General features: G+C 45.6%; 1 protein-coding gene across 4 annotated transcripts in view; it reads right to left on the reverse strand.

Moving 5' to 3' along the window:
• The window catches only part of EPRS1 (glutamyl-prolyl-tRNA synthetase 1), a 961,840-nt gene that overhangs the window by 188,835 nt on the left and 745,556 nt on the right, over window positions 1-27,449 (reverse strand). For 2 of the 4 annotated variants that reach the window (XM_078649796.1, XM_078649797.1), the window contains 2 exons: window positions 8,098-8,331; window positions 3,029-3,265 (listed from right to left, as the gene is read on the reverse strand). The exons of 1 other annotated variant lie outside the window; for it this stretch is intronic. In XM_078649796.1, the coding sequence (XP_078505922.1) occupies window positions 3,029-3,265; window positions 8,098-8,331 (471 nt within the window). The remainder of the gene's footprint in view (window positions 1-3,028; window positions 3,266-8,097; window positions 8,332-27,449) is intronic. One more of the 4 variants, XM_078649798.1, reaches the window with a different exon arrangement.

The raw sequence follows: 27,449 nt of genomic DNA on the forward strand, positions 1-27,449 counted from the left end.
GCTGCAACTGGTGACCGGGTAATGAGATAAAGCAAAACATACAGAGGTACTAGCAATGAAACATAGCTTTAAAGCTTCATGAGAAAAGGTTTTCTGGAAACAAACGAGGCAACATAGTATAATTAACCTTAACCCTATAAGAAAAAATGTAAGTTTGCCTGGTATGTTATGCAACTACATTTCGTAAGGTTTCATTCTGATGTCATGGCCCTCCTGGTAGTACTACCTTTTCAGGCCAGAATGGAAAAGCCTATGAGGAAGCATGCCATAAAAGTGTGGGTCAGGCTTTTCTGTCCAATATCAACAATGTGGTCTGTGTGAGGCCTGTGAAGACATGAAAACTATCGGTTAATTTGTCCCACTATCATGTTGTGTGTGGTTCGATATCCTCTGACCTACTGACCAATTTTGTGATCAGTCTGGTGAACACGACTGAGATCCAATCACACTTCCCAACCAAAACTCTGCCTGTGTACACCACATGTTAGCATCAACTAGTGTTTGAGTAGTTCCCCGCGATTAGCAAGCATGTAGATGGCTATGATTGCCGTTCTATTTAACCTTCTTCATGTGCAACTTGTGAAGTGGAACTTTCAGGTCAGATATCGGCCTTCTTCACAGGCAGTCCTTTATTTCTCTGCCCTACAAGCTGTCTTGGGATTTTTCCCATGGTTCCTTACTCCTCTCTACTTTGTCAAAATACCTCTACCTGATGGGGACTCCTTTTCCATCTGTCTGGAGTCAACCTAACAACTATAGGATTCTCCGCATTTCATCTAGGCGCCGGCTGTGGGGTGGCTCAATGTTCTTTGGGTGTATATACTCTTGTGCACCTTCCTATACAGTCTAATATATCTAGCTAGAGCTTAAGTATTAACCTTGGTGTTTTAAAACTAAAATGCAGTTCAAACAAAGAAATCCGCAGCCCCTTTATATCTTATATTCTTTTAGAAGTATCGTTATCTTACAAGCTTTTTTTTGCTTCAGTCTGCAGACCACTTGGTCAGACAGTTTTTGTTAAACAATTGTACTGTATTGCAACATTTATACTGTGCTTATTACCACTCTGTGGGTCGCTGCACTTGGCTAGAAGGGTATTATGCCACACCATCCAAGTTGTGTGGATGGACGTGTGTTGTCTGTGCTTTAACCCTATGTGGGAAGTGTTTCCATGTATTACTTGATGACAAGAATGTAGCAGTCATCGATTAAGGAGTGTGAGAGGCACACAGGTTATAGTTTTCAGTAAGCTGGCAGGTTTGAATAGGTCCGCAGGCCCTCCCTATGGTATTTCTTATTATCCTAGTCCACTTTGCTGGCTACTGCACTGGGTTGTCCATTATAAGATATTTTGTTTATGGATTGTGCAGTCTGGTGCATTGGAACAAGTATGTGTGAAAACAGAAAAACAGCAAGAACATGTAGTAGGCAGGGCTCCCAGGCTAGTACCAGAGCCAGTCACTTGTAGTTACTCAGATTTTAGGTCTTAAAATTCGTTTCACTGCAAAATCTGTGAAATTCTGAACGAGGACTATCAAAGGTATATAAGAGCAAAGGAAAAAAGGCAGAAACCTGGCACAGATGTAGGAAAAGTATATCCAAAAGAAGGGCAGGAGTCCACTATCAAATTAATAATCAAACGCTACTCAATCACAACAAATTCCTTATAGGAATTATAATTCGGAAAGCAAACCGAAAAAGCTTTGCCGAGGTTTCAACAGTATGTTGCCGTTTGAAAAGCAAGGAAACCAAGGAGTTTAGGACGTCACCTACAACCTCATTTACAAGCAAGACCTAGCCAGGCAGAATTGAAAGGAACTAGATGGAAGGAGGTGTACGTGGCTAGTAGTGCTGGAGAATGGCAAGTGCATCTACCTTTTCATGATGAACTGCCTTCCATAACTACAGTCAGCAATTGGTAGCAGCATCCCAAGCATGAACAACAAAAGGTAGCAAGCTTCCTCAAACATGCACAGCAATGAAAATGCAGCCAACAACTGTGCAAGGTGATGTGAGTGTATATGTGAGAGATCCACGTGTGTGCGATGTGTGTGATGACGCAAACATGTGGGCATGTAGTTTTAAGGGCATAATTGTATGTGATCATGTCTATGTTCGTGCGTGCTCTGTGTGAGTTGGTGTGCCAGTGCAATGGGAATGTCTGCAAATGTGTAATAATGTGTAAGATATGTAAAAGTTGTGACTGTGTGAATGCATGTTTGTGGGATTTATCTTTAGGTGTATGTTGACTGGTGTGCTTGAATCGTGTGCGCCGATTTGAAAACACACACAGCAACATAACTCTACTGGAGGAACCAGTACAAATATAGAAGACCATCCCAAAGTAAAAACACGTTTAGAAACATTGATGAAATAAAGAAGGGTAGCTACTTAAAATAAAAAAATAAAAATTGAAATACATTAGCTGCTTCTGTGAAAAGGCCCATCTATTGATAGGAGTTACTTGTTTACAGAAATGATTCCAAAGTAGCATGTTTAGAACCATTCCCACACACTAAGGATTAAGATAGGGCAATTACGGTACGAGGAATGTATGTTTAATGAATGGGATTTTTTCTTTCTCAATTTTATCAACATTCTAATAACAGAGAAAATAAAAGGAGCATATTTAAATGGTCTAGAGCTTGTGGTTTGGCATCCACTCTGCAAGTAGAACTATGGAGAGCACATCATTTAATAAGGTAACATTACAAATTCAAAAACACTACAAAAACCACACTTGGGTTCATTTCCTCATAGTCTCACTCGGCAAACATCAGAAATTGAACAAAATTCTACATTAGCTTTAAATAAGACGAATAGTATCAGACGAAACATCTGTCAGCAGCTCAACAGGTAACATTGGTATCAAGCCTATGCCCAAAGCAAACTTTGTTGTTCTCTATTTCACAATATTTAAAATAGAAATGTTAAAATATCATATATGGCACTGTATGAAGCAAAAATTAAGCGATCAAGACTAACTCTTAAGAAAAAAGATTTTAGATCTCATGCAAATGTTCACTACCTTTGAAGCCTTTTCTGCCTTAAGTCTGCGTACCACCTCTCCTTGATTAGCTACTTTATCATAAAGGATCCTACAATCTTTGGAGTTAGCGTGAGTTGGAGCAGAAGAGGAAAGAACAGAAGATTTGCAGAGAAGTGGGGCAGCAGGAGGGTTCCCAGGCTTGTATTCTATGCCTGTGACTTGTTTATATTCTAATTTTAGGCTTAATAGAGCTTTCACTGCCACATCTACCTGATCCTGAAGAAGAAAGAGACAAGGGAGAAAACAAATCAAAGAGACAGACGCAGAATATATAAAGGTCTATGGGTTACGCAATGCCATGCACAGTACCAGGCAGTGGATTCCATCAAAGCAGTAAAATTGGCATGCATAGTGAAGGTACAACTGTATCAACGTCAGAGTCTTCAGCAGCTCCCTTTGAAATCCTTGCCGTCATGTCAGCCATCACATGCCTTTACTTGGCATGCCTTATAGTTACATCAATGATCAAGAATAATCACTAAAGGCGTGAGCCCTTTAGTTGCATTATGTATAGGATCTGGGATTAAAACCTAAGACATGGTCTCAGATGTATGTGGTGTTTGATGATGTCTACAAAACACATGACCTGATGCGCTTTGAATTTAGGGGTTAATGCAACAGTGCTAGACTTGGAGAACAATCAAACTTTAAGTGCACAAACTGATGTTACATTAGGAAAACTTCTGTACTAAACAAAAAAGATATAAACATATTTCAGCACACTTCGGCTATTAATACAACCACTCCAATTGCCCTGAATACAGTTTTATTGGCTTGCAGCCTCTCTGGTTTTATATATTGAACAGCCACACAACCTTCACACCTCAAGTGGCAAAATGTGTTATTGATAATACTGCGTAGATAAAAACTCAGAGATTGAAAGCTCCACATGCAATGATCTCTTCAATTTGTGTATCCGATTATGGCCACATGCAGCTGAATACTTCCTGAGGCTTGACATGGGAACTCATTTTGTAGATAAATAAAACACAGAAATGAATGTCATGCCAAGGACTTGTATCAGGACGTGTACCCCAACACGGCTCATGCATCAAACTGCTGTTAGTAGCTATATTACACTTTTTGGTTGTTGGTCACCATTGTGAAGAAAGAAAAAAACGAGTCTTGGGGGTATGCAAGGTAATTCACAAACACTGCTATCTGTTGCAACACCGATCTGCGTTATGGTCGTGGCTTCTGGGTCTGCAATGGGTGATGTTAAGAAGTTCCCGCCTCAACAGAATCTGATACTTTATAGAATTCATAATATGACTAGCCTGGTGGTTCTGGATAGCAATGATGAATAGCCAACCATTGGTTTGTTCTTGGAGTCCTATCTATTCTGTTATTCTCTCTTGATGGCTACAGCATAACCTTTAGATCAGAAAGCACAAAATGAACTCCTAACCAATCACCTCCGTGTTTTTGTCTAAGATGGTATTGAATTTTCATGGAACCAGAGAACCATTTGGCGGGATTAATTGTTGTAATACAGCCTTTCTATCAGGGTGGTACTTCAGCCTGGTTTTAAAATCGTTGTGAACACAGTCTTCTTATTTAGTCATCTTAAATCATTGCATACTAGTTGTCACAGTGCAGGACCCCAAACTTTCTTAGGAGCCTGCTGTCGGATCTGCGGAATGGCAGTATTGGCCGATACTATGGCTGCCTTGTCTAGATTCCACCTTACTCGCCTTTCCTCCACCACTCTAAAAGTCCTGTCTCCTCCTGTTACTCTTAAAGCGTTTTTCCATCCTCACTTTCACCATTTGTTTACTCTCCTTTTGTTCTTTTTCTGTCTTGTTTTCGGTCAAAGTCTGATGAAGCACTTAACCATGTGAGGAGGAGCTATGTATGCGGAGTTCTAGTAGCACTTCACAGATCTGCATCCTACAATAATACCAATGTATAGAAAGATTTGGAGAATACAGGGAGAGGCAGAATGATTTATTGGGAGGCCCACCAAGTACTCTTGTTTCTAAACACAAGCCCAGAAACACCAATTGAAAAAAGAGCCTTTTGAAAATGAAAGAGGCACTAAATGGCATAAACATTGCTACAATATGAGGCTCTCCATTAAAGGTCTGAGCAAACAGAAATGGTAAAAGGAATATCTCTATACCCTCCACCAATGAATCTCCAACTGCGCCGACACACTGGCACCCCTCAAGAAGGCTCCCGGCAAGCAACACTCCAAGAAAGCCAGCTGGTTTACTCTCACCCTCCACTAGTCTAGACACACCTGTAGACGACTTGAGAAGAGGAGGAACAAAACCCCTGAAACAAGTGACCTTCAAAAACGTCGTCGCCCCACACCACCACTTCCTCAAAACCACAAAGAAAACAGCCCTCCAATACAGAATCAACGCCAACACACACAAAAGTAAAGAACTCTTCACCATTGTCAATGAATATGCCAGACCCAACAGCGAGACCACAGACGTCCTACCTTCCAAATACTTCTGCAACAAACTCAGCACCTTCTTGCACCACAAGATCAAACAGATCTACAATAGATTCAACATCAAAGACCCTCCGACCACGCCAGACAACTCTGCACCCAACCACACCGCACTCAAACAAATCATACTCAATTGGAGCCCACTCACTACCGATGAAACGCTCAAGAGCATGAAAAGCATCCACTCCGGAGTCCCCTCGTACCCTTGCCCCATCTCATCTTCCATAGAGCTGCCACCTCCATGGCCCCCGAGCTCCGCCACAACATCAACTGCTCCATCGAGACTAAGACCTTCCCTGATGACTGGAAACCCGCAAAGATCAATCCCCTATTGAAGAAGCCATTTGCTGATCTGACAGACCTCAAGAACTTTAGACTCATCTCCCTGCTCCCCTTACTAGCCAAGGTAATCGAGAAGGCCAGAAACGCCCAACTCTTCAAATTCATTGAAGCAAACCAGGTCTTCGACACCTCCCAATCCGGATTCCGAAGCAAACAGCACAGAGACCGCACTCCTCGCCACCACCAACGACATCCGCTCCCTCCTCAACCAGGCAAAACCGCAGCACTCATCCTTCTGGACCTCTCTGCCAGCTTGATACCAGCGCCCACCACACCCTAATCATGAGACTCCACAATGCTAACATCCATGACAGGGCCCTGGACTGGATCTACTACTTCCTCACCGATTGAACACAGCGAGTCAGACTACCTCGGTTCCTCTGAGAACCTACAGAGATCAGCTGCGGAGTGCCCCAGTATCCACTCTGAATCCCACCCTTTTCGACGCTACATGGCCCCCCCTTGCAACCACCTTCATGAACCACTGACACAACGGTATCCTAAGCCAAGGGCACCCAGCTGATCCTCTCCCTCACCGATGTACCCACAGCTGACAGAACCAACTTCCACTGCAGGATGAAGGCAGTTGTCACCTGGACGAAAGACAGCAGCTTCAAGTTAAATTTGGACAAGACTGAAGTACTCATCTTGGGATCCACCCACTCACCTTGGAACGGCTCCCATTTTGAATTGGGTCCAAAAACACAAATGAATATGATGCCATAGAGAAGATATGCAATAGGAGATAGAATTTGCATTATTACAGTCTGAACTGTCTAGAAGGCTAAGAATTATTTAGTTGGAGCATAATATAACGCAGTTTCATGTTCCAATCAAACAGAGCTACAACTTTTGGAAGGATGAAATAATGTCAAAGGAAAAGGACACCCATATTCTTGCCCATCATGCAAACATTTGAAGAAAGACTAGGTTCTTACATGGAGCATGAGGTTACTTTAGCTCTGCTTTTAGCGATTCATCTAAGTAATCTCTATTTCTGTCCTCAATATTGGGAGGCTATAGGGTGATTTCTAGTCTTTGTACCATGCTCACACTAACTTATTTGTTACACAATGTTACTAAGCTGGTCCAGGAGCAGTGTGTTCTAGAGTACCAATGTTTTCTGCATTCAAGCTGATCGGGAGGATGTCAAAAGCTGGAAATTACACCTGCCAGCCAGATGTATGGCGTGACGGATGTTGGTGCCAGTTATGAGAGCACAGGTAATAATTCCAAGGGCAATGCTGCTGACTTTAGTCCATAACCCTTAACAAGAGCACTCTAGGCTCATGCCCAAATTCTTTGATTCTTTGACACCGACGGATACATGATTTAATCCCACTTTTTTACCTTGATGAGTCTTCTTTGAAGAGGGATTTTGAAACATTTATTAATTTGGCCTCTGTCATTTACCAATACAGATCAAAATACCCTCACGATTCCATTGTTGTGTTTTGGGGTTATCAGAGTGCTGACAATTGCAAGGATTCCCACTTTTCTAAAGAAAATTTCATAAACTGAGACTCAAACTGTAAAGTAAGTGTTTGCAATTTGAGAAACTAAAAAAAAGCATACAAAGGATGACTAAATCAAGGAACGTCAGGGTTTCAAATGGGGCGGGCAGAGTAGTTATGACCTGGAGAAGCACACAGAATACGGATGGTAGAAGTAGTTAATGTCCTCATTATGTGCAGAGTTAAAGGTTCCTCTATTGCAATGCATTTCATGAGGCAGGAGTTGAGGAACCTGCAATTCGTGGAGGATATGTCAAAGAGAATTGTATTAATGGTACATGTATTTCCAATTAGATGTAGAAATATATACAAAACTATTGCATTAGCTATACACTGAATGGGGGGAGAACAGGATGAACCCTTAAACGCAATCAGAACCTAGAAAGCATACAGAATCCTGGTCAACTGTTCCTGGGATTCACTAATCGAAAAATGTGTTCATTCTTGCACAGTCCAAACACAACATAAGTGCTGTTGATAATGTAAAGCGAATTTAAATATTATACAATCTTCATTAGTCACGAAAGAATGGGACTCCGGTCACGTGACTATTAAAGAAGGTATGACTATCAAAATCGATTTTATATTAGCAACAGCATTCATGTAGGCATTAGAAGGTGCATGTGTGAAAGCATCTTCCTTCAAGTGAAACCCAGGAACTACGGTTTAGGATTCTAGCAGCACACGGAAGACAAAAGTTAAATGACATGGGTATTCCTATCCAACTTTACCTTTGATGCCTTCTCAGCTTTGAGCCTTCGCACCACCTCTCCTTGCTCAGTTACTTTTTCATAAAGAGCTTTGCAGTCTGTTTTGCTGGGGGAAGTTGAAGAAAGATCAGCAGTAGAAGACTTACTAACACCTGAAGCTGCAGGAGGGTTTCCCGGTTTGTATTCTACACCAGTCACTAGCTTATATTCTGATTTTAGACTCAGAAGTGCTTTCACTGCAACATCTACCTGATCCTGAGGGAAGAAAATATGAATTCAGAAAAGACTAAAATAATAGAGCAGTAGTAGAGCATGCTCAGTACGATTAGACCTCTTTTCAATCCCTCTGCTATCTTATTATTGCTCTAGACATCCTAATAAGAGATATTTCACAAATTCCATTAGAAATATTAAAAAGCGAGTCTTAAAACAGTTAAAAAGGTTAAAAGAGTTGAGCAGAATGGACCTGGGTAGTTTGTAATGTACTATAGAAATGTAATAAGGTACAATATAATACAGCGTACAAACAATTTGTAAACATTTAACCCTCGTCCCTCTGCGTCTTACTGCGTATTTAAAAAGAAAGCTACAGCAGAGGGGACCTAGGTAGTTTGTATTGTACTATGGAGTGTCATAATGTACAGTATAATACAAGCATACAAACAATTTCCAAACATTAAACCATCGTCCCTCTGCATCTTACTGCGTACTTCCAAAAAGCAACTGCTGCGTGTATAGTAGGTTCATCTTGTAATAGATAAAATCTAATCTAAGCTGGTTTACATTGCCTCAATCCCCAAGTCTTGAGAATGGGTAGCAGATAGCGCTTCCTTCCCCACTCGTAGTATTTGCAAAAGAAAATGCAATGAATGTTTGACTGGGTTGATATGTCGTCACAAGGACATTTAATTAAAGAGGCAGACCAGTCATTTATAACGGGGAAAGATATCAGCCTATAAAAACAGTCTGTTCTCATCCGTGTCAGTAGCATTCTATAATAGCTAGGGAATGCCTATTCCAGGTATGGATGTAAGCCTGGCCCATGGGAAATAAGACGGTGGGAAGTAACCGGAGGTTTATTAGCATCAGTAAACCACCACCTGTCTTCCTAACCTAAGACAAATTTCCTTTAGAACTTTCTTGGGCATTTGCGTACAAGTACTTGGTGTCGTATACAGATCTGGATGGCCAATAGAGTATAACATTTTTTTTTACATAAGATAGCCAGGTGAACCTAGTAGCAGCTGATTGATTCATGCAGTCTTGGATAACATCCCTACTGAAGGCTGTCTCCTTGGAGGACCATATCTTGTGCCACAACATGACTGGGGTTATCTTTATAATATCTATGATGTGGACTCGGTCTAATTCTTTGTGGCATACGGTCGTGGAGATAGATCTTGGGACTGCAAGCAAAAACCTAAAAAAAGCATTTTCTAATGTTTGAATTTCTGTGCAGTCGGCCGTCCCCCATATGCCTGCACCATATGTTGCAGTTGAGACGCACTTCGCTGCGTAGATCTTAAGCAGGGAATCGACTGGTTTCCCCCCCAGTCTCTTTGCAAATTGTTTTAGTGCGCCTATGGTGCGGGTGAAGGCCAGGCTGCGAGTGGTAATGGCTGTGGACCATGTGCCCCTGTTATTAAAAGTAATGCCTAAGTAAGTGAATGTTTTTGTCACACCTATCTTTGATTCATTCACGAAGGTTTTGCAGTCAATTTTAGTCTTGTTTGTTGGGGTACAACACATAGTGAAAGTTTTACCCACATTAATCTTCAGCCCTCTGTTTCTCATGAAGGTTGAAAAGCCAGTTAGAGCCTTCTGCAGGCCTATCTGGGTACGTGACATGATAACGGCGTCATCGGCATATAAGAGTAGTGGTACCGATTCGCCGGTAATTTTAGGGTAGTCAACTTCCAAATTTGTTAAAAAATCTGCTACTTCCTTTATGTATAAATTAAAAAGAAAAGGGGCAAGAATACAGCCCTGCCGTACGCCCTTTTCTATGGGAAACTTTTTAGTTAATTCTCCATTTTTGCCATATCGTACCGTGGCACCTGCATCTCTATAGAGTTCCTTAATGAAATTCAAAACATGTGGGTTTATCCCCATCTTAGTCAGGGTGTTCCATAACAGATTATGATCCAAGCAATCAAAAGCCGAGCTTAGATCGACAAACGTCAGAAACAAGTTCCCTTTCTTGACAGTCGTGTATTTATTCATGATCAGTGTCAAATTTAGGCTCTGCTCGACCGTGCCCAGGCCACTCTTAAAACCATATTGGAGTTTAGAAAGAACCCCTTTGCATTTGGCCCAGGTTTGCAGTTTTACCAATAAAATCCTGCCTGCTACCTTCATCAGGGAGTCGAGGAGTGAAATGGGTCGATATGATTTTGGGTCCTGCCTATCACCTTTTTTGTAGATAGGGATTACAATTGCTTCGTGCCATGTGGCAGGGAAACCTGTTTGACTGTAAATGTTCAATACGTTTGTCAAGAGTGGGGCCCAGAGTTCTAGATTTTCTTTGAATATGTCAATCGGTATTCCATCAGGCCCTGGGGCTTTTGAATTAGCACTCTCTCGTATAGCTTGCTCGACCTCTAATGGAGAGAAAGTAATATTCAGAGGAAAGGCGCTCATGGTGGTTGGTACTTCAGACTGTGATGGTGTATCAGGGGGTTGCGAAAACACATGATGGTTTAACGTCGCTAGGTCACCATTTTTTTTTATATAGAGCGGTGAAGTAGCCAACCCATACGTCTTCAGGTATTGCCATCTCCAGGGAGTCGGTCTTATTCTCCGCAAAGAAAGGGGCATTAACTTCCCTCCAGAAAGAGATGTTATCCCTAAGGGCACTGGCCTTAACTAAGGCCTCCCAGGCTGAGATTTTGAGTTCATTCTTCCTATGTTGTAATGTCTTTTTATAGAATGATCTCGCAGCTCTAACTAGGCTAGTATCTTTCGGTATAATTTTTATCGCCTGTAAGAGAGCCTTATGGGCTTTAGTGCAGGCCGAATCGAACCATCCGGCTAATCTAGATATCTCTCCGGCTTTTTGTTTCCTTGTTAGTTTATCAGTTATGGTGGCACCAATCTTATCATATGCCACTCTGATCATGTGGGGGTTAGGGTTTTGCTCTAAGCATGTTATAAAATCCTCTTGATTTTTGCTGATAAGTTCTACTAGAAATTTTTTGGGGTCGACCTTGGCCCATTTAATTGCGTACCCATTTTTTCTAGACAGAGAGATGTTGTGGCGGTATAGACTTACAGGTATACTTGTTTCTTGGCTATCGGGGCTGCTAACAGCAAGGCTGACGCCTATTGGGAAATGGTCGCTCATGGCTAGTTCTTCGGTTTTAAACCCTTTTGCAAAGCCCTGATGATTATTTGACATCAGCACAAAATCTATCACGGTACCTGCCCCTCTGCCGTGAAATGTAGGTTGAAATGCGACCATAGGCTCACTCAGTTTGTTGGCATATCCTAAATCCCAATCATGCATAAGTTGGTTGAACAAATTGCCAAAAACAGTGTTCAAAATGCGTGCAAGGTTCCCTTTTTAGGTTTGTTATGCCGCAAATTTTTGAATCACCGTGGGGACATAAATGGCAATTGAAGTCTCCAACTATGAGGATGCAGTCAGTTTCCCCTACTCCTTTATTTAGAATAGAGGTCAGCTCGCTTATAAGTCCTTTAGCGTCCTCTTTTTTAACATTATTGTATAAATTGATCAGAAGAGTACGCCGCCCTTTCCCTTTTAGCAGAAAGCCCTGCAGCAAATTACATTCTCTATTTTTAGATCCCTCTACTTCATATGTCTTCACTGCCAGATTAGCCAGGTTGGAAACATACGTGCACAGGCCTCCAGATCCTCTGCCTCGATTACCCTGGGTGGCAGGAGTATAGAAAGTACTAAAACCCTGTAAGTGAGTCGCCTCTCGGTCCCAACACTCCTGCAGACATATTATATCATATTTATCTGCAAAAGCTAAAAAGGTTTGGTCCTTGGATTTATTGGAGAGGCCTGCGATATTCCACGATGTTAATGTCAGGCTAACTCTCCTCTTAATCTGAAGTGGACATTCTTTCAATTGGGGTAGGTTCGTGTTGGTAAGTGCATTTTACTCTGACTTATCCAGAGTATCAATATGTATATTATCGCGGAGCAAAGTATTAGTATGCTCCTTAATGTCAGTGGTGGAGAGACCCTCCACAGTTGGTTCTATAACTAGATGTTGAGAGAATAACTGGATCTGAGATGTTAACATTTGACTCGGAATGGTGGAAATGGTTGTCAATATGGGGTTAGTATGAAAAGGTACCTGATTATCATTATACAATTGGTATGCTGGATCTAGGACCACAAAAGCTGAAAAAGAGCTAGGTGCCTGGTAAACCCCTTGTGGGTACCCTGATGGTCAATCAACCATTTCTAAACAGTCATATCTATTTTTTGTGGGGAAACCTCCCCACCCTTCTGGATTAGAGTATTCTCTTCTAGGGAACCAAGGTCGTGGTACCCAGTCTCTAGACCAGTTTCTATTTCTCTGCCTATTCCAATGGCCCACCTGGTTCCAGGACCAGTCTGGACCCTCTTCCAAGTTCGAATGTTCTCCGTGATCACATAGATTCGAAGGTGGGTAAAAGAAGGACAGGCGATGAGTGTCAATCCCACCCTTCTTGTCCAAGGCAGGCCAGGAGCAAATATAGTCCACCATGGAGGGGTCATCGAAGTTGACTATAATGCAGTCGCCCTGTATACTTTTTTTGGATTCTCCAACCCATGGCACTCTGCGAATCGTGGAGATTCTGCTAGTGTTTGATGATTGAAGAGGTCTATTCTGACTCAACCATTGCAAGACCTTGTTACGAAGGGACCAGGGACGTTCGTCTGTGTTGTCCGACAGCTCTGGGACCCCAGTGAGGATGACAGTGTATGGGGTCGCCTCAGGTGGCAAGTGTGTTGGACGTCTAGGCCTCCCTCCCTTTCTCCCTACACCCGATGATTTTAGGGCCCGTCCCTTTGATGGAGTAGGTAATGTCGCTTTCGAGTTAGCATCCTGAGTTGGGCCTTTAGATAAGGCCGTGGGAGCCTCGGGGGTCTGTGAAACGTGATTTGATTTTACCATCCCGCCTCCTGTGGTACTTTGTGATGTTTTATTTATTTTATTTTGAAAGTTTTATATAGCGCGGACAAGATCTTTGCAGATATCAGAGCGCTTTACACAGAAAGGGTACATGAGGGAACATAATCAAAACAATTAAGTCTGGGGAGCATAAAATACAAATAAATGAGGGCACAGCCAGCATGTAAATCAGTGAATCACTAATACAAATAATGCATATGTGCAACGGGGGTCAGACAAATAATACAGATCGGTGCCTTTTCTTAAGGTGACCTACTTAACAGTTCAGGTATTTTTTGCCATGAGGATAGCTTTTACTTCTTTCTTAAACAGTGTAGTGGAAGAGATGAGCCTAGTTTCGGGGGGGAGTGAGTTCCAGATTCTGGGTGCCATTCCTGAGAAGGAGCGTTTATATGTTTTTTCCTTCCGGAATCTACGAGGCTTCAGCAGAAGATTGTTTGTGCCTCTAGTTTTTCTAGCGCCGCCAGAAATTGTCAACTTCTGCGTGAGGTAGGCAGGAGAGTTCAGGTGTATCGCCTTGTGTGCCATGCAGGCGATTTTCAGATGTATTCTGGCTTCAAAAGGCAGCCAGTTCAGGGATTTTTAAGTCAGGTGTAATATGAGAGTGCTTTTTTGACCCAGTTATAAGCCTCGCTGCAGCGTTTAGAGAAGCTCTTAGAGGTGCGGTAGTAGTTAGCGGGAGTCCGCAGAGGGCGACGCTGCCATATTCTATTCGAGGGATGACTAGTGATTGTACTGCGGTTTGGAAGTCATTGGCTGGGAGGAATGCTTTAAGTTTCCTCAGGGTATTGATTTGGAAATTCGCTCCCTTAGTAGCCTTGTTGATGTGTTGCTGCATGCTGAGATTGGTGTCGAGGGTTATGCCTAGAGATTTTGCTGAGTCCACGATGGTGGGTTCGACATTGAGTGCAGTAAGGTGTTTAAGCCAACTTTGAGTGGTGGAGATCTTCGATGTAGGGGATATCAGAAGGAACTCTGTTTTCAAAGCATTGAGTTTGAGATGATTATCGGCTAGCCAGGATTGGGTGCTTCTGATAGTTGAGTTCAGGAGCAGAATGTCTTTGGGGGATTGTAATTTGAGATATAGTTGGGTGTCATCGGCGTACATGTGAAAGTGTAAGTTGGATGCTTGTAGCAAGGAGGTTAGAGGTTCCATCACTAAGTTGAACAAAGTTGGGGATAGAGAGGATCCTTTGCTTTGTATCCTGTGCAGGGGTCTGCTGCCTGATTGCAATTTTTGGGGTTGGTATGGATTTCACTTGAATATCAGATTGTACTTGTTGGACTAATGTACCAGTGTCATTGGTTTCCCCCCCCCTGTGATAAGCGGGCCTAGTGTTTTCTGAGAGAACGGTGGAATATTCAATTTTGCTAATTGTTTCTCGATATTCATGAGACTTTTTTCCACAGGATGTAAATAACGTTTGAAAAGTTCCCCCACATTTTTTAAAAGCAATTGGGTGTTAGCTGTGCATGAGTTGCATGTATTACAAGTACCCCCCGTTGCCCCCATACCAGTTTGATTCTCAACTACTCCCGTGTTGTTAAGTTGGGGGGAGTTATTGTCAATTATGGATTTTACAGGAGAGGGATTTGGAGCATTTTTTTGAATGTTCTTAGAGGGTCTAGATATAAAGGTGTTCTTTTTCCCCCCGCCCTTTTTGCAATTGCTCCCTCCCTTTTTCCCTTATTGCTTTTAGTTGGGGTTTCTGCATAGGAGTGTGACAGATGTAAATCAGGGGTTTTTTCCAAGTCATCACTAGATTGTAAATCAAGAGACAACTGGGTTGCAGAAAGATCCACTACACTAGGGACCGTATGTATCTCTACAGTGGTTTCTGGTGGAAGCAATAAGGGGGTAATCTGCCCCTGATGGATGGGGGTTTTGGCGGCAGCAAGGAGCCCCATGGAAGATCTTCTAGCTACTTCCAATTCACGGGAAACTCGGCGCTCAAGCAGGACTATACTCTGGTCTATTACCTCGTTAGTCCGGGTGATAAAAAGATCTATGGGGCCTGTAACCTGTGCTGTGCTTAGCGCCGTTTTGCTTCTAGTGCCTCTAGTCATGATAAAACAGGGTCTGCTATAGTTTGGTGAATAATGATGATAATAATAAGGGGACACAACAGAAAACGTTACTTCACGAAAATCAATACAAATACACTAGCAGGAAGTCCGGAAAAGAAGTGCAAGGGACGTGGCCCAGTCCAGTCTAACCCGGTCTTTAACGGGCTTAAACTGGCCCGCCCTTGGCCCGGGCTTCGCCCGGCGTCCCGCGAGACGGGGGTGATGCTGTATTTGAGCGCCTCCTGGCGCGCAAAGCTCGCGGTATGTGCCGCTTTGAATTCTGGGGCTTGTGGTCTCTGGTCCGTCCCACGCTCCACTCGGCAGCCAGACGTCGTGGTGGGAAAGGCGTCAGGCGGCGGGAGGCGGGCGGTCAGAGCCCCGGGCAGGAGTCAGCAAGATGCTCTCAAAAAGAGTCGAGGTACAGCAGGTGAAAGACAAGGCAAAAGGTTTCCCCCCCTCGACCGGGGTGATGCTGTATTTGAGCGCCTCCTGGCGCGCAAAGCTCGCGGTATGTGCCGCTTTGAATTCTGGGGCTTGTGGTCTCTGGTCCGTCCCACGCTCCCTCAGCAGCCAGACGTCGTGGTGGGAAAGGCGTCAGGCGGCGGGAGGCGGGCGGTCAGAGCCCCGGGCAGGAGTCAGCAAGATGCTCTCAAAAAGAGTCAAGGTACAGCAGGTGAAAGACAAGGCAAAAGGTTTCCCCCCCTCGACCGGGGTGATGCTGTATTTGAGCGCCTCCTGGAGCGCAAAGCTCGTGGTATGTGCCGCTTTGAATTCTGGGGCTTGTGGTCTCTGGTCCGTCCCACGCTCCACTCGGCAGCCAGACGTCGTGGTGGGAAAGGCGTCAGGCGGCGGGAGGCGGGCGGTCAGAGCCCCGGGCAGGAGTCAGCAAGATGCTCTCAAAAAGAGTCGAGGTACAGCAGGGGAAAGACAAGGCAAAAGGTTTCCCCAATCAAGAGTGTGTAGCGCTCTCTCTGCCACTGAGTCTGGTCAAGGAAAAATACTGGTAGTTCAAGAGACTGGTTTAGATGGAAGGCAGATACTACTTTGGGTAAAAATGTTGGGTTTATTCTAAGAACCACTTTGTTATGATGAATTTGTCAAAATGGTTCTTGTATGGTTAATTCTTGGAGTTCGCTCACTCTTCTGAGAGATGTGATGGCGACTGCAAATGCTACTTTCCAAGTAAGGTACTGTAGTTCACATTTGTGTAAAGGTTCACATGGAGGACCCATTAGTCTGGTAAGGACTATATTGAGATTCCACACTGGGGAGGGTGGAGCTCTTGGTGGAATTATTCTTTTAAGTCCTTCCATAAAAGCTTTAATTGCGGGAACTCAAAACAAAGACAAATGTTGTCTGTTTTGCAAGTAGGCCGCTACGGCAGCTACATGTATTCTTAAGGATGTATACTCAAGATTATATTGTTGTAGATGCAGAAGGTAACAGATGATGTTTTGAATGGAAGCATCCAGTGGGTCCATTTTATTGTGAGAGCAATAAATGACAAACCTTTTCCATTTTGCTGCATAGCATGCCCTTGTTGAAGGGAGTCTAGCCTCCTTGATAACGTACATACAGTCTGGTGGAAGATTGAGGTAGCCAAACTCTAGGATTTCAGGAGCCAGAACGCAAGGTTGAGTTGATTGGGATCTGGGTGTCTTATCTCTCCATGGTTCTGAGTGAGAAGCTTGGGAGAGAGGTGCAGCTTTTGATGTGGTACTACTGATGGCTGCAACAGATTTGTGAACCATGGTTGCTTTGCCCATGTTGGAGCAACTAGGATCATTGTGAGGGAATGCTGTTGGAGCTTCCTCACTAGCAATGGAATGAGTGAAGAGGCGGAAAAGCATAAGCAAATTTGCCTGACCAGTTCATCCATAGCGCATTGCCTTTGGACAGTGGGTGTGGATACCTAGATGCGAAGCTTGGGCATTTTGTGTGTTGGTGTATGGCGAACAGATCTAGGTCTGGCTGTCCCCACATGTGAAAGAATGGAAGAAGAACTTGAGGATGAAGTTCCCATTCGTGGATTTGTTGTGTTTGACGACTGAGCAGATCCGCTATTTCATTGTGTACTCCTGGTAGATGTTCTGCTAGGAGGTAGATGTTCTGTGGAATGGACCACCTCCAGATGCTTTGTGCTCGACGGGATAACTGTAGAGAGTGTGTGTCCCCCTGCTTTTGTATGTAATACATTGCTGTCACGTTGTCTGTACGGATTAGGACAGCTTTGCCTAGGAGTTGCGGTTGAAACGACTCCAACGCTACAGAGATTGCCAATAATTTCAGGTAGTTGATGTGGAATTGCTTTTGTTGAGGGGTCCATAAACCTTGAATGGTATGATTTTGGAGATGTGCTCCCCAGCCGGTGAGCGATGCATCTGTTGTTAGCACTAACTGTGGAACTGGCTAGAGGAACGATCGTCCGTTGGAAAGGTTTTTTGTGGTCCACCACTGCAGAGAGCGATGGGTGCGGTCGTTCACGAACACCAGAACTGTTAGTTGACCTTGACGGGCGTCCTTTGGAAAGGTTTTTTGTGGTCCACCACTGCAGAAAGCGATGGGTGCGGTCGTCCATCAACACCAGATCTGTTAGTTGACCTTGACCGGCTAGACATTCTTGTAATGGGCGCATTTGCAGTCTTGCATGAGGGACGAGAAAAATGCAAGATGCCATCATTCCTATTAGCTGCATGAACACTCTTGCTGGTAGAGAGTGTAGTGGTTGAAATCTTTGAACCAGTGTCTGTATGGCATTTATCCTGATGGGATTGGAATATGCTAGGGCTGTGGAAGCATTCACTGTTGCCCCTAGAGCTTGTTGCATTGTAGACGGTTGGAGATGGGATTTGGCTAGATTTACTGTGAATCCCAGACTGTGAAGCAACTGTATTGTCTGAAGTGTGTGTTCGACACAGCTATTGTGAGAGTTTGGTTTTATGAGCCAATCGTCTAAGTAGGGGAAGACATGAATTTGTTGTCTTCTGAGATGGACTGCAACTACCGCGAGGCATTTGGTAAAACTCCTGGGTGCTGTGGTGACTCCGAATGGGAGCACCTTAAACTGGTAGTGTTGACTACCTACCACATATCTGAGATACTTCCTGTGAGCGGGATGTATTGGAATGTGGAAGTAGGCCTTAAGATCTATAGTGGAGAGAAAGTCGCTTTGCTACAGTATTGGAAGCACTTGTTGTAAAGTGACCATGTGGAAGTGGTCTGATTGAATGTAAAAGTTTAGCGGTCTGAGGTCCAGTATTGGTCTTAGAGAGCCGTCCTTTTTTGGGATTAGGAAATAAAGGGAGTAGACTCCTGTCCCCTGATGAAGTAGAGGAACTGGCTCTATTCCGTCTTTTTGTAACATTGCTAAGACTTCCTGTTTGAGGAGCATTAGGTGTTCTAATGACATTGGACGCTGTCTTGGAGGAATGTTGGGGGTTGTAGAAGTGAGTTCCGGGCAATAACCATACTGAATGATTTGCCTTACCCATCTGTCTGTTGTGATGGAATTCCAGACATGTAGGAACTGTGAGATGCGTCCCCCGACAGGAGTGGGATGATCGGGTGTAGCGCAGGGAAGTCACTGTTTATGGTTAGGGAAGTTGCGGGTGTTATTACTTCTGCGTCTATTACTGCCTCTGCCTCGATCTTGCCTTCATTACCTATTCGATGACATCACATGCTACCAAACATCTTGTACACCTTCCTCTTCCTGGTGCCAGAGATCACAGGAACGAAATACTGAAATATGTTGCCGAATACTGTTGCATTGAACAGCATATTATGACGTGCCAAAGTCCAGCTCAATTGCCCACACGAAGGTAGCTGCCGAGTTCACATGGTCCACATCCGCCGTGCACCATGAGGTCATGAAAGCGGTGGCGACCAAGTTACTTCCCTTCGGTAACACCTTATCTGGTAAAGACAATCTACCTACAGATTCCTAACATTAGCACCCTGGTAAATGGCATTGTTCAGCTCAACATAGCATTGGTGGCGCCGGAAAGGAAGTTCACGATGCCTATTGAGGGTGCCACCCAGGCGCGCTGACATCAGTTTATTTTCACGACTTCTATGCCAGAAGCATTGAGCCAGGAAGTACACTAACCACTGGTGTGGAAAACTAGGGCGCTGAAAGGGGAAAGCCGTGTCCCTAGATATTTGTTCACCGGACAGAGGATTGGTGAGTCGATAAGGAATCTGTGGCTAGAGTCTCTACTAGATAAGGCATTACCGAAGGCAAGTAACTTGTCCGTGTGATAGAATCTTCTAGCCACAGATTCCTTATCTTACATTAGATACACAAAGAATACCTCCCCAGAGCTGGGTCAGTGGACCAATTTCACATGAGGAAGTCAGCTAGGACCAAACGACTGACTAGGCAGGAGTGCTGGGTAAAAGTGTGCAAGGAAGCCCATGTCACTGCCTGGAGGATGTCCATGATCGGAGCTGCACAAGCTAACGCAATGGGAGTTGCTTCCTGGCCAATGCATAGCAGATTTTAATGCACAGCACAATGATCCACTTCTGCATGTCCTTTCCAACCTTCACTCCAACATTCCCCACAAATAGTTGGTCATCCACCTGGAAACTCATGTGCGGTCAAGGTAGAACGACAACACTCTTTTTGGGTTAAGATGGTGAAGTTGATCTTCTTCCTTAGAGGAATAAGACGGAGCGTTATCTGGGTATATGTTAAGACCAGGAGGCTTGGATCAGAGGCTCAAAGGGAGCGCACATAAGGAAAGCGAGGTAGAAATTGAGGTCTCACTGGGGCATAACGAAAGGAGTTTGAGGAAACATATGTTGCAAACCTTTCAAGAACTTATGTACAATAGGAGACTGGAAATGGGACGTTTGGTTAGGCAGCCGAAGGAAAGCAGAGATTGCAGAGCTATATCCCCTAACAATGCCCAGAGCAGAACCCTGCTGGGCAAGAACGAATAGGAGAACATGAGAAAGGGGTGCAGAAAGCGATTCAATGAATCTTTCAGAACATGTCAAAAAAAATTCCCAATGACCGGCACAAATCATCTTTGTAGAGGGATGCCTGGCTGCCAAGTTAACGTTAACGTACAGAATTCAGGCGCAAGGCCAAAAACTGTCAGGTACGGGTGGAGAACTCTCCCATGCTGCTGTGACAAAAGGTCCTCATGAAAGGGCAGCCTGATCGGAGGACCAATGGCCATGCTCTACAGCTCGGAATACTAGACTCTCCATGCCAAAATCCAGTCCCATAAGGATGACTACCAACCAGTCATTCGTGATCTTCTTAAGTACTCTGGGCAGGAGTGGTATGAGCGGAAAGGCCTATGGGAGGCCTGGGCTCCACTCGAAATAAAAAGTGTCTCCAAGTGAAAGCCACCCTGGAAACTCCAGCGTGCAGAACTACTGACATTGCATGTTATTGTCGATAACTCACCAAGGCTCTCCTCACGGCTGAAAGAGACCTGGCACCACTTCCGGATTGAGACACCATTTGTGATCCGCTAGGCATCTTCAGATAAGTTTGTCTGCTCCTTTGGCGTTCAGAGAACCCACCAGATGTTGAATCAGCAGGGATATGGTCTGCTGTTCCAGCCATGTCCAGAGATGCAGGGCCTCTTGACAAAGGGTCCATGACCCAAACCCACCCCACTTGCTGCAGTACCACATGGCGGTGGAGTTGTCTGTGAACACTTGCACTAGCCTGAGACCATAGTTCTCTGGTCTCCACCTTTCTCAGATGGCCGCACCATCCTAGTAGTGACACATCTGTCACTATTGTCAGATCTGGTTGGGGAAGGGAGGGGAGTCTGCTGCTGACCCACTCGTGGTTTATAAGCCATCACTGCAGGTCCTGGATCTAGACCAGGTCAGAAAAATTCCCCTGATGCTGCGACTACTGAAACTTCAGTTCCCACTGCAGAGCCCACATAGGTCACTGGATATATGACACAAGCAGGATGCAGGAGGTAATGAAGCCCAGCAGCCTCAGAGTCAGTCTCACCGAAATCCAGGACAGAGGCTGTAGGAAAATGCTACTTACCAGTATGCATCTGTTCTTGGCATGTAGAGCTGCAGAGTTGAACACTTAGCATTAGATCGCCACCTGGTGTTGGGGTGAACAGCCTTTACAACGAAACTTTTACAACGCACTACCATTACGACGCAACTTTTACAACGCAAACCATTACAACGCATAGCGCTGGGGGGCGCTCCAAGATAGGGAATAGGTTTAATGTACTATCCAACACCTTCCCTACTATCCACGGGGACTGGAGTTGGAATAGTAAATTAAACTATTCACTATCCAGCGCCTAAAAGCATTATGCATTGTAATGGTATGCGTTGTAAAACTTGCGATGTAAAGGTAGGCGTTGTAAAAGTATGCGTTGTAACGTCATACATCCGGTGTTGGGCTCGGATGATTGCATGTTGTTGTCGTCTTGGAAGAAGTCTTTGTAGTCACGAAATAGGTGACTCCTCCCTTGGACGATAGTGCACATGGGCATTGGCATGGGCATTGGCTCCATCCTTAGATTGTTTTTCGCCATGATGGAGTTAGTAGAAAGAAGAAAGTATGTCCATGCGTGTATATCTAATTAAGATAAAACTGGAACAGACATTTCCCAGGGAGGCGGGAGGGCGTGTACAACTCTGCAGCTCTGGATGCCAAGAACAGATGTATACTGGTAAGTAGCATTTTCCGTTCGAGGCATATGAGCTGCAGATTGTACACTTAGCATCGATTGTGCAGCAGTGTCTCCCCTAGCGGTGGTCACCTGTGTCTGTTGCAGTAGTTTGAAAGAGAGTTTTAAGGACAGCTTCGCCTACTGCAGCTTGCTGCTTTGCTTGCACATCAACACAATAGTGTTTAGTGAAGGTGTGTGTTCTAGACCATGTCGCTGCCTTGCATATGTCTTCTAGAGGAATGTTTCCTAAGAAAGCCATGGAGGCTCCTAGTTTGCGTGTGGAGTGCGCTCTAGGAGAAACTGTTAATGTGCGTTTTGCTTTGTGATAGCATATTTGTATACATTTAACAATCCACCGTGCAATGCCTGATTTTGAAATGGGATTGCCTTTATGTGGTGGAGCGAAGGCTACAAATAGTTGCTTTGTTTTTTTAAAGGATTTGGTCCTATCTATGTAATAGAGAAAAGCTCTTTTGACATCTAGTGTGTGTAAAGCTCTTTCTGCTACGGAGTCTGGGTTTTGAAAAAACACTGGTAACTCAACTGATTGGTTTAGTTGAAAAGGAGTAATTACTTTAGGAAGGAATTTAGGATTAGTTCTTAGAACAACTTTGTTACAGTGTAGTTGTAAGAATGGTTCTTGTATAGTGAAAGCTTGAATTTCACTGACTCTTCTAAGAGAGGTAATAGCAACAAGGAAAGCTGTTTTCCATGTAAGAAATTGCAGTTCACATTTGTGTAAAGGTTCAAAAGGGGGTCCCATGAGCCTTGTAAGAACAATGTTTAGGTTCTACACTGGAGAGGGTGGTAACCTAGGAGGAATAATTCTTTTTAATCCTTCCATGAAAGCTTTTATTGCTGGTACTCTAAACAACGACATGCGTTGTCTGTTTTGCAGATATGCGGCAATGGCTGCAAGATGTAAACGTATAGATGAGTAAGCTAGATTACATCTTTGTAAATGTAGAAGGTAACAGATAATATTTTGAATGGAAGCATCTAAGGGATCAATTTGGTTATTATTGCAGTAAATGGCAAATCTTTTCCATTTAGCAGCATAACAAGCTCTAGTAGTAGGTCTTCTGGCTTCTTTAATGATATGCATACAGTCTGGTGGCAGGTCAAGGTAAACAAAGTCTAAGACTTCAGGAGCCAGATCGCCAGATTCAGTTGATTTGGATCTGGATGCCTGATGTCTCCATGGTTCTGCGTTAACATCGATGGTGTGAGAGACAGTTTTTGGTGTGGAACTAGAGCGAGTTCTAGCAGTGTGGTGAACCACAGTTGGCGTGCCCATGTGGGAGCTACCAGAATCTGTTTCAGAGACTGTTGTCTGAGCTTGCGTACTACTAGTGGTATTGGTGGGGTTGGCGGAAAAGCGTACGCAAATCTGCCTGACCAGTTTATCCATATCGCATTGCCCTTGAACATTGGGTGTGGAAACCTGGTGGCGAAGGTTGGGCATTTTGTGTTTTCGTGTGTTGCAAACAGATCTATGTCTGAATGACCCCACTTGTAGTTCCCATTCATGAATCTGTCTCGTCTGTCGACTTAACAGATCGGCTATCTGATTGTGAACTCCTGGAAGGTGTTCTGCAAGCAGATATATCTTTTGTGGAATGGCCCATCTCCAAATGTTTTGTGCGAGCTGGGACAGTTGCAGAGAATGTGTGCCTCCTTGTTTCTGTATGTAGAACATGGCTGTCATGTTGTCCGTTCGGATTAAGACAGCTTTGTTCTGTATGTGCACTTGGAAGTACTTTAGTGCTAGGAAAATCGCTAGTAACTCTAGGTGATTGATGTGAAGCACCTTTTGTTGAGCAGTCCATTTTCCCGGAGTTGTGTGGTGGAGCAGATGTGCTCCTCATCCTGTCAGGGATGCGTCTATTGTCAGTACTATTTGTTGAACAGGTTAGAGGAGCGGCCGCCCTCTGGACACGTTTTTTGTGTTCTAACACTGCAGAGAGCAATGTGTGCGGCTGTCTACCAACACCAGGTCTGTCAGTTGTCCTTGTGCCTGACTCCACTGATGCGCGAGACATTCCTGCAATGGACGCATTTGCATATGGTACAATAAAAATGCAAGATGCCATCATGCCTATTAGTTGCATGAACACTCTGGCTGGGAGAGAGTGTTGATTTTGAAACCTTGTGACTAAGGCTTGAATGCTCTGTATCCAGGCTGGACTGGGAAAAGCTAGCGCTGTAGCACAAGTTACTACTTGTGTAACGATATATCTGTAAGAGACATTAGTTAGTGATAGATTCCTTACCTTAGAATATCCACAGGCGTCAGACTGGATCCGGAATTTTTTTGCGTAGCAGTACCCTTGCGCGTCGGTAGGCGTCGTCTGCGGCTCCGCGTCCGTCGTCGGCGTCGTGGGCGCCGTGATGACGTCGTCGGAGTACTTCGACGCTGCCTCCGCGTGCTGACGTCAGTTCTTAGACACAGCTTTTCCGCGGCAGAAGCGCTGAGCCATGTTAAAAACCAACACTGGTGCCATTGAAACTAGGGCCCTGAAAGGGGGGAAACCCTAACCCTAGATATCGGTTCGCAGAACGGGGAGGATGGGTGGGTCGGTAAGGAATCTATCACCAACTAATGTCTCTTACAGATATATCGTTACACAAGTAGTAACTTGTGCATCTGAAAGAGACACATTAGTGATAGATTCCTTACCTTAGAATAGATACCCCAGCAATACCAACCCCGGTGGTGGGTCTGCGAACCAATAATCACACCAGAAAGTCCTGGAGGACAGAACGGCCAAAGAAGCCATCCCTCCGGACTTTGCTGTCCAGGCAGTAGTGTCTTGCAAACGTGTGCAGCGATGCCCACGTAGCTGCCTGACAGATGCACACCCCGGCCCAGGGCAGTTGTAGTTGCCGTGGCTCGGGTGGAATGAGCCCGTAATCCAACCGGGGGCTCCTTCTTAGCCAAGGAGTAACATGCCTGGATACACAAGATGATCCACCGGGAGATGGTCCTCTTGTGCACCACTTTCCCCTTCTTAGCGCCCACGTAACCAACAAAGAGTTGGTCATCCACCCGGAACTGGCGTGTGCGATCCAAATAGAATGAAAGCGCACGTTTTGGGTCCAGACGGTGGAGCCGCTCTTCCTCTTTAGAGGGGTGCGGTGGCGGAAAGAAGGTTGGCAAGGTGATAGACTGCCCGATGTGGAAGGCTGTGACAACCTTGGGCAGGAAAGATGGCTTAGTACGCAACACCACTTTGTCCGGATGGACAGAAAGGAAAGGTGGAGTACAAGAAAGGGCCTGGAGCTCACTCACTCTCCTGGCAGAGGTGATGGCAACCAGGAAAGCAGTCTTCAGAACAAGAAGACGGAGAGGACAGTTGTGAAGTGGCTCAAAGGGAGCGCACAACAGAAAAGTAAGAACAAGGTTCAAGTCCCACTGAGGCATCACAAACGGAACAGGAGGGAACGTGTGTGTGATGCTCTTAAGAAATCGATTTACAATGGGGGACTTGAACAAAGAAGGTTGATCAGGCAGCCTCAGAAAGGCTGAAAGGGCAGAAAGGTAGCCCTTGATAGTGCCCAGATCAGAGCCCTGCTGGGCAAGAGAAAGAAGGAAGAGAAGAACCTCAGAGAGAGGGGTAGCAAGAGGATCCACAGCCTTTGCTGTGCACCATGCCACATATCTGTTCCACCTGCAGGCGTATACCGACTATGTGGAGGGACGCCTGGCTGCCAGAATGACATTACAGACTTCAGGAGGCAAGTCAAATGGCCTCAACTGTCGCCGCTCAATCTCCAAGCATGGAGGTGGAGACTGGACAGGTTCGGGTGGAGGACCGTCCCCTGTTGCTGCGACAGAAGGTCCTCCTGAAGAGGCAGACGAACCGGGGGATCGACTGACATACTGAGTAGCTCTGGATACCAGTACCTTCTCGCCCAGTCCTGAGCCACAAGGATGACTTGGGCCCGGTCGCGCTTGATCTTCTTCAGCACTCTGGGCAGAAGTGGTATAGGCGGAAAGGCGTACAATAGACCGCAACTCCACTCGCGTCAAAAAAGCGTCTACGTGCGAGTGCCGCCTTGAAAATTCCAACGCGCAGAATTGATGACATTGCGCGTTCTCTTCGGTGGCGAATAGATCTAACCAAGGCTCTCCCCATTGCTGAAAGAGGCCTTGCGCCACGTCAGAGTTCAGACGCCATTCGTGATCCATCATGCACCGGCGGCTGAGCTCGTCCGCCCTGGCGTTCAGAGAACCTGCCAGGTGTTGAGCCACCAGGGTCACGCCCTGGCGTTCCAGCCATTGCCAGAGGCGCAGAGCCTCCTGGCAAAGGGTCCACGACCCCACCCCGCCCTGTTTGTTGCAGTACCACATGGCGGTGGTGTTGTCCGTGAACACCTGCACTACACTCCCCCAGACAGAGGGGAGGAATGCCTTCAGTGCTAGACAATTCGCCCGTAACTCCAACAGGTTGATGTGGAGCCGGGCCTCCGCGGAGACCAGAGGCCTCTGATCTCCGCCTCTCCCATGTGGCCTCCCCAGCCCAGGAGGGACGCGTCCGTCACAACTACGGGCTCCGTTTGGGGGGGGGTTGAGGGATCTGCCGCTGACCCAATCGCGGTCCGTGAGCCACCACTGCAGCTGTCTCGCAGTGCCCTCAGAGATCAGGACGTGGTCGGATAGGTTGCCCTGATGCTGGGCCCACTGAAACTTCAGGTCCCACTGCAGAGCCCGCAGCCGCCACCTGGCGTGATGCACCAGTAGGATGCAGGAGGCCATCAGCCCCAGAAGCCACAGCGTCAACCTGACCGAGACCCGGGATAACGGCTGAAAGATGGGAATCAGAGCCTGAATATCCCGGACCCGCTGTTCGGGTGGATAAACCAGAAACCGTGCTGAGTCGAGAACCGCTCCGATGAAGAGGGGCACAGGTGTGACCTTGGCACATTGATGGAGAACCCCGGCCGTCACCGCGTTGGGTATTACCTTGCGGAGTGTGGCTGGCAGCACGTGTGGGTACACCCCTTCCGTGGCCACGAAAGGAGTGAAAGGCAGCCGATTGCTGGCGCAGGGCCGAGAGGCCCAAGAACTTGGCCATAGCCCTGGAGTCCTTAAAGCGCTCAAGCGCATGGTCTGCCTTGTCGCCAAAGAGGCGACGGCCATCAAACGGCATGTCCATCAGTGTGTTTTGGACATCGGCCGAAAAGTTGGCGGACCTCAACCAGGCGTGGCGTCTGACCGCCACCGTCGCTGCCATCGCTCTACCTAGTGAGTCGGTGGTATCCAGCCCACACCGGATAGAATATTTGGCTTCATCCCGGCCCTCCACAAGGGCTTGGCTGAGTTTGGCTCGTACCTCCAACGGACACTCTGGCAGCACTTCCGCAACCGTATCCCACAGAGAGTGGGTGAAGCGGCCCAGGAGGCATGCGGTGTTGGAAGACCGCAGTCCCAGACTAAGGGACGAGAAGATCTTATTACCGTACTGCTCGTACCTCTTGG

This window comes from Lissotriton helveticus, chromosome 6, assembly GCF_964261635.1.
Source record: "Lissotriton helveticus chromosome 6, aLisHel1.1, whole genome shotgun sequence".
NCBI lineage: Eukaryota > Metazoa > Chordata > Amphibia > Caudata > Salamandridae > Lissotriton > Lissotriton helveticus.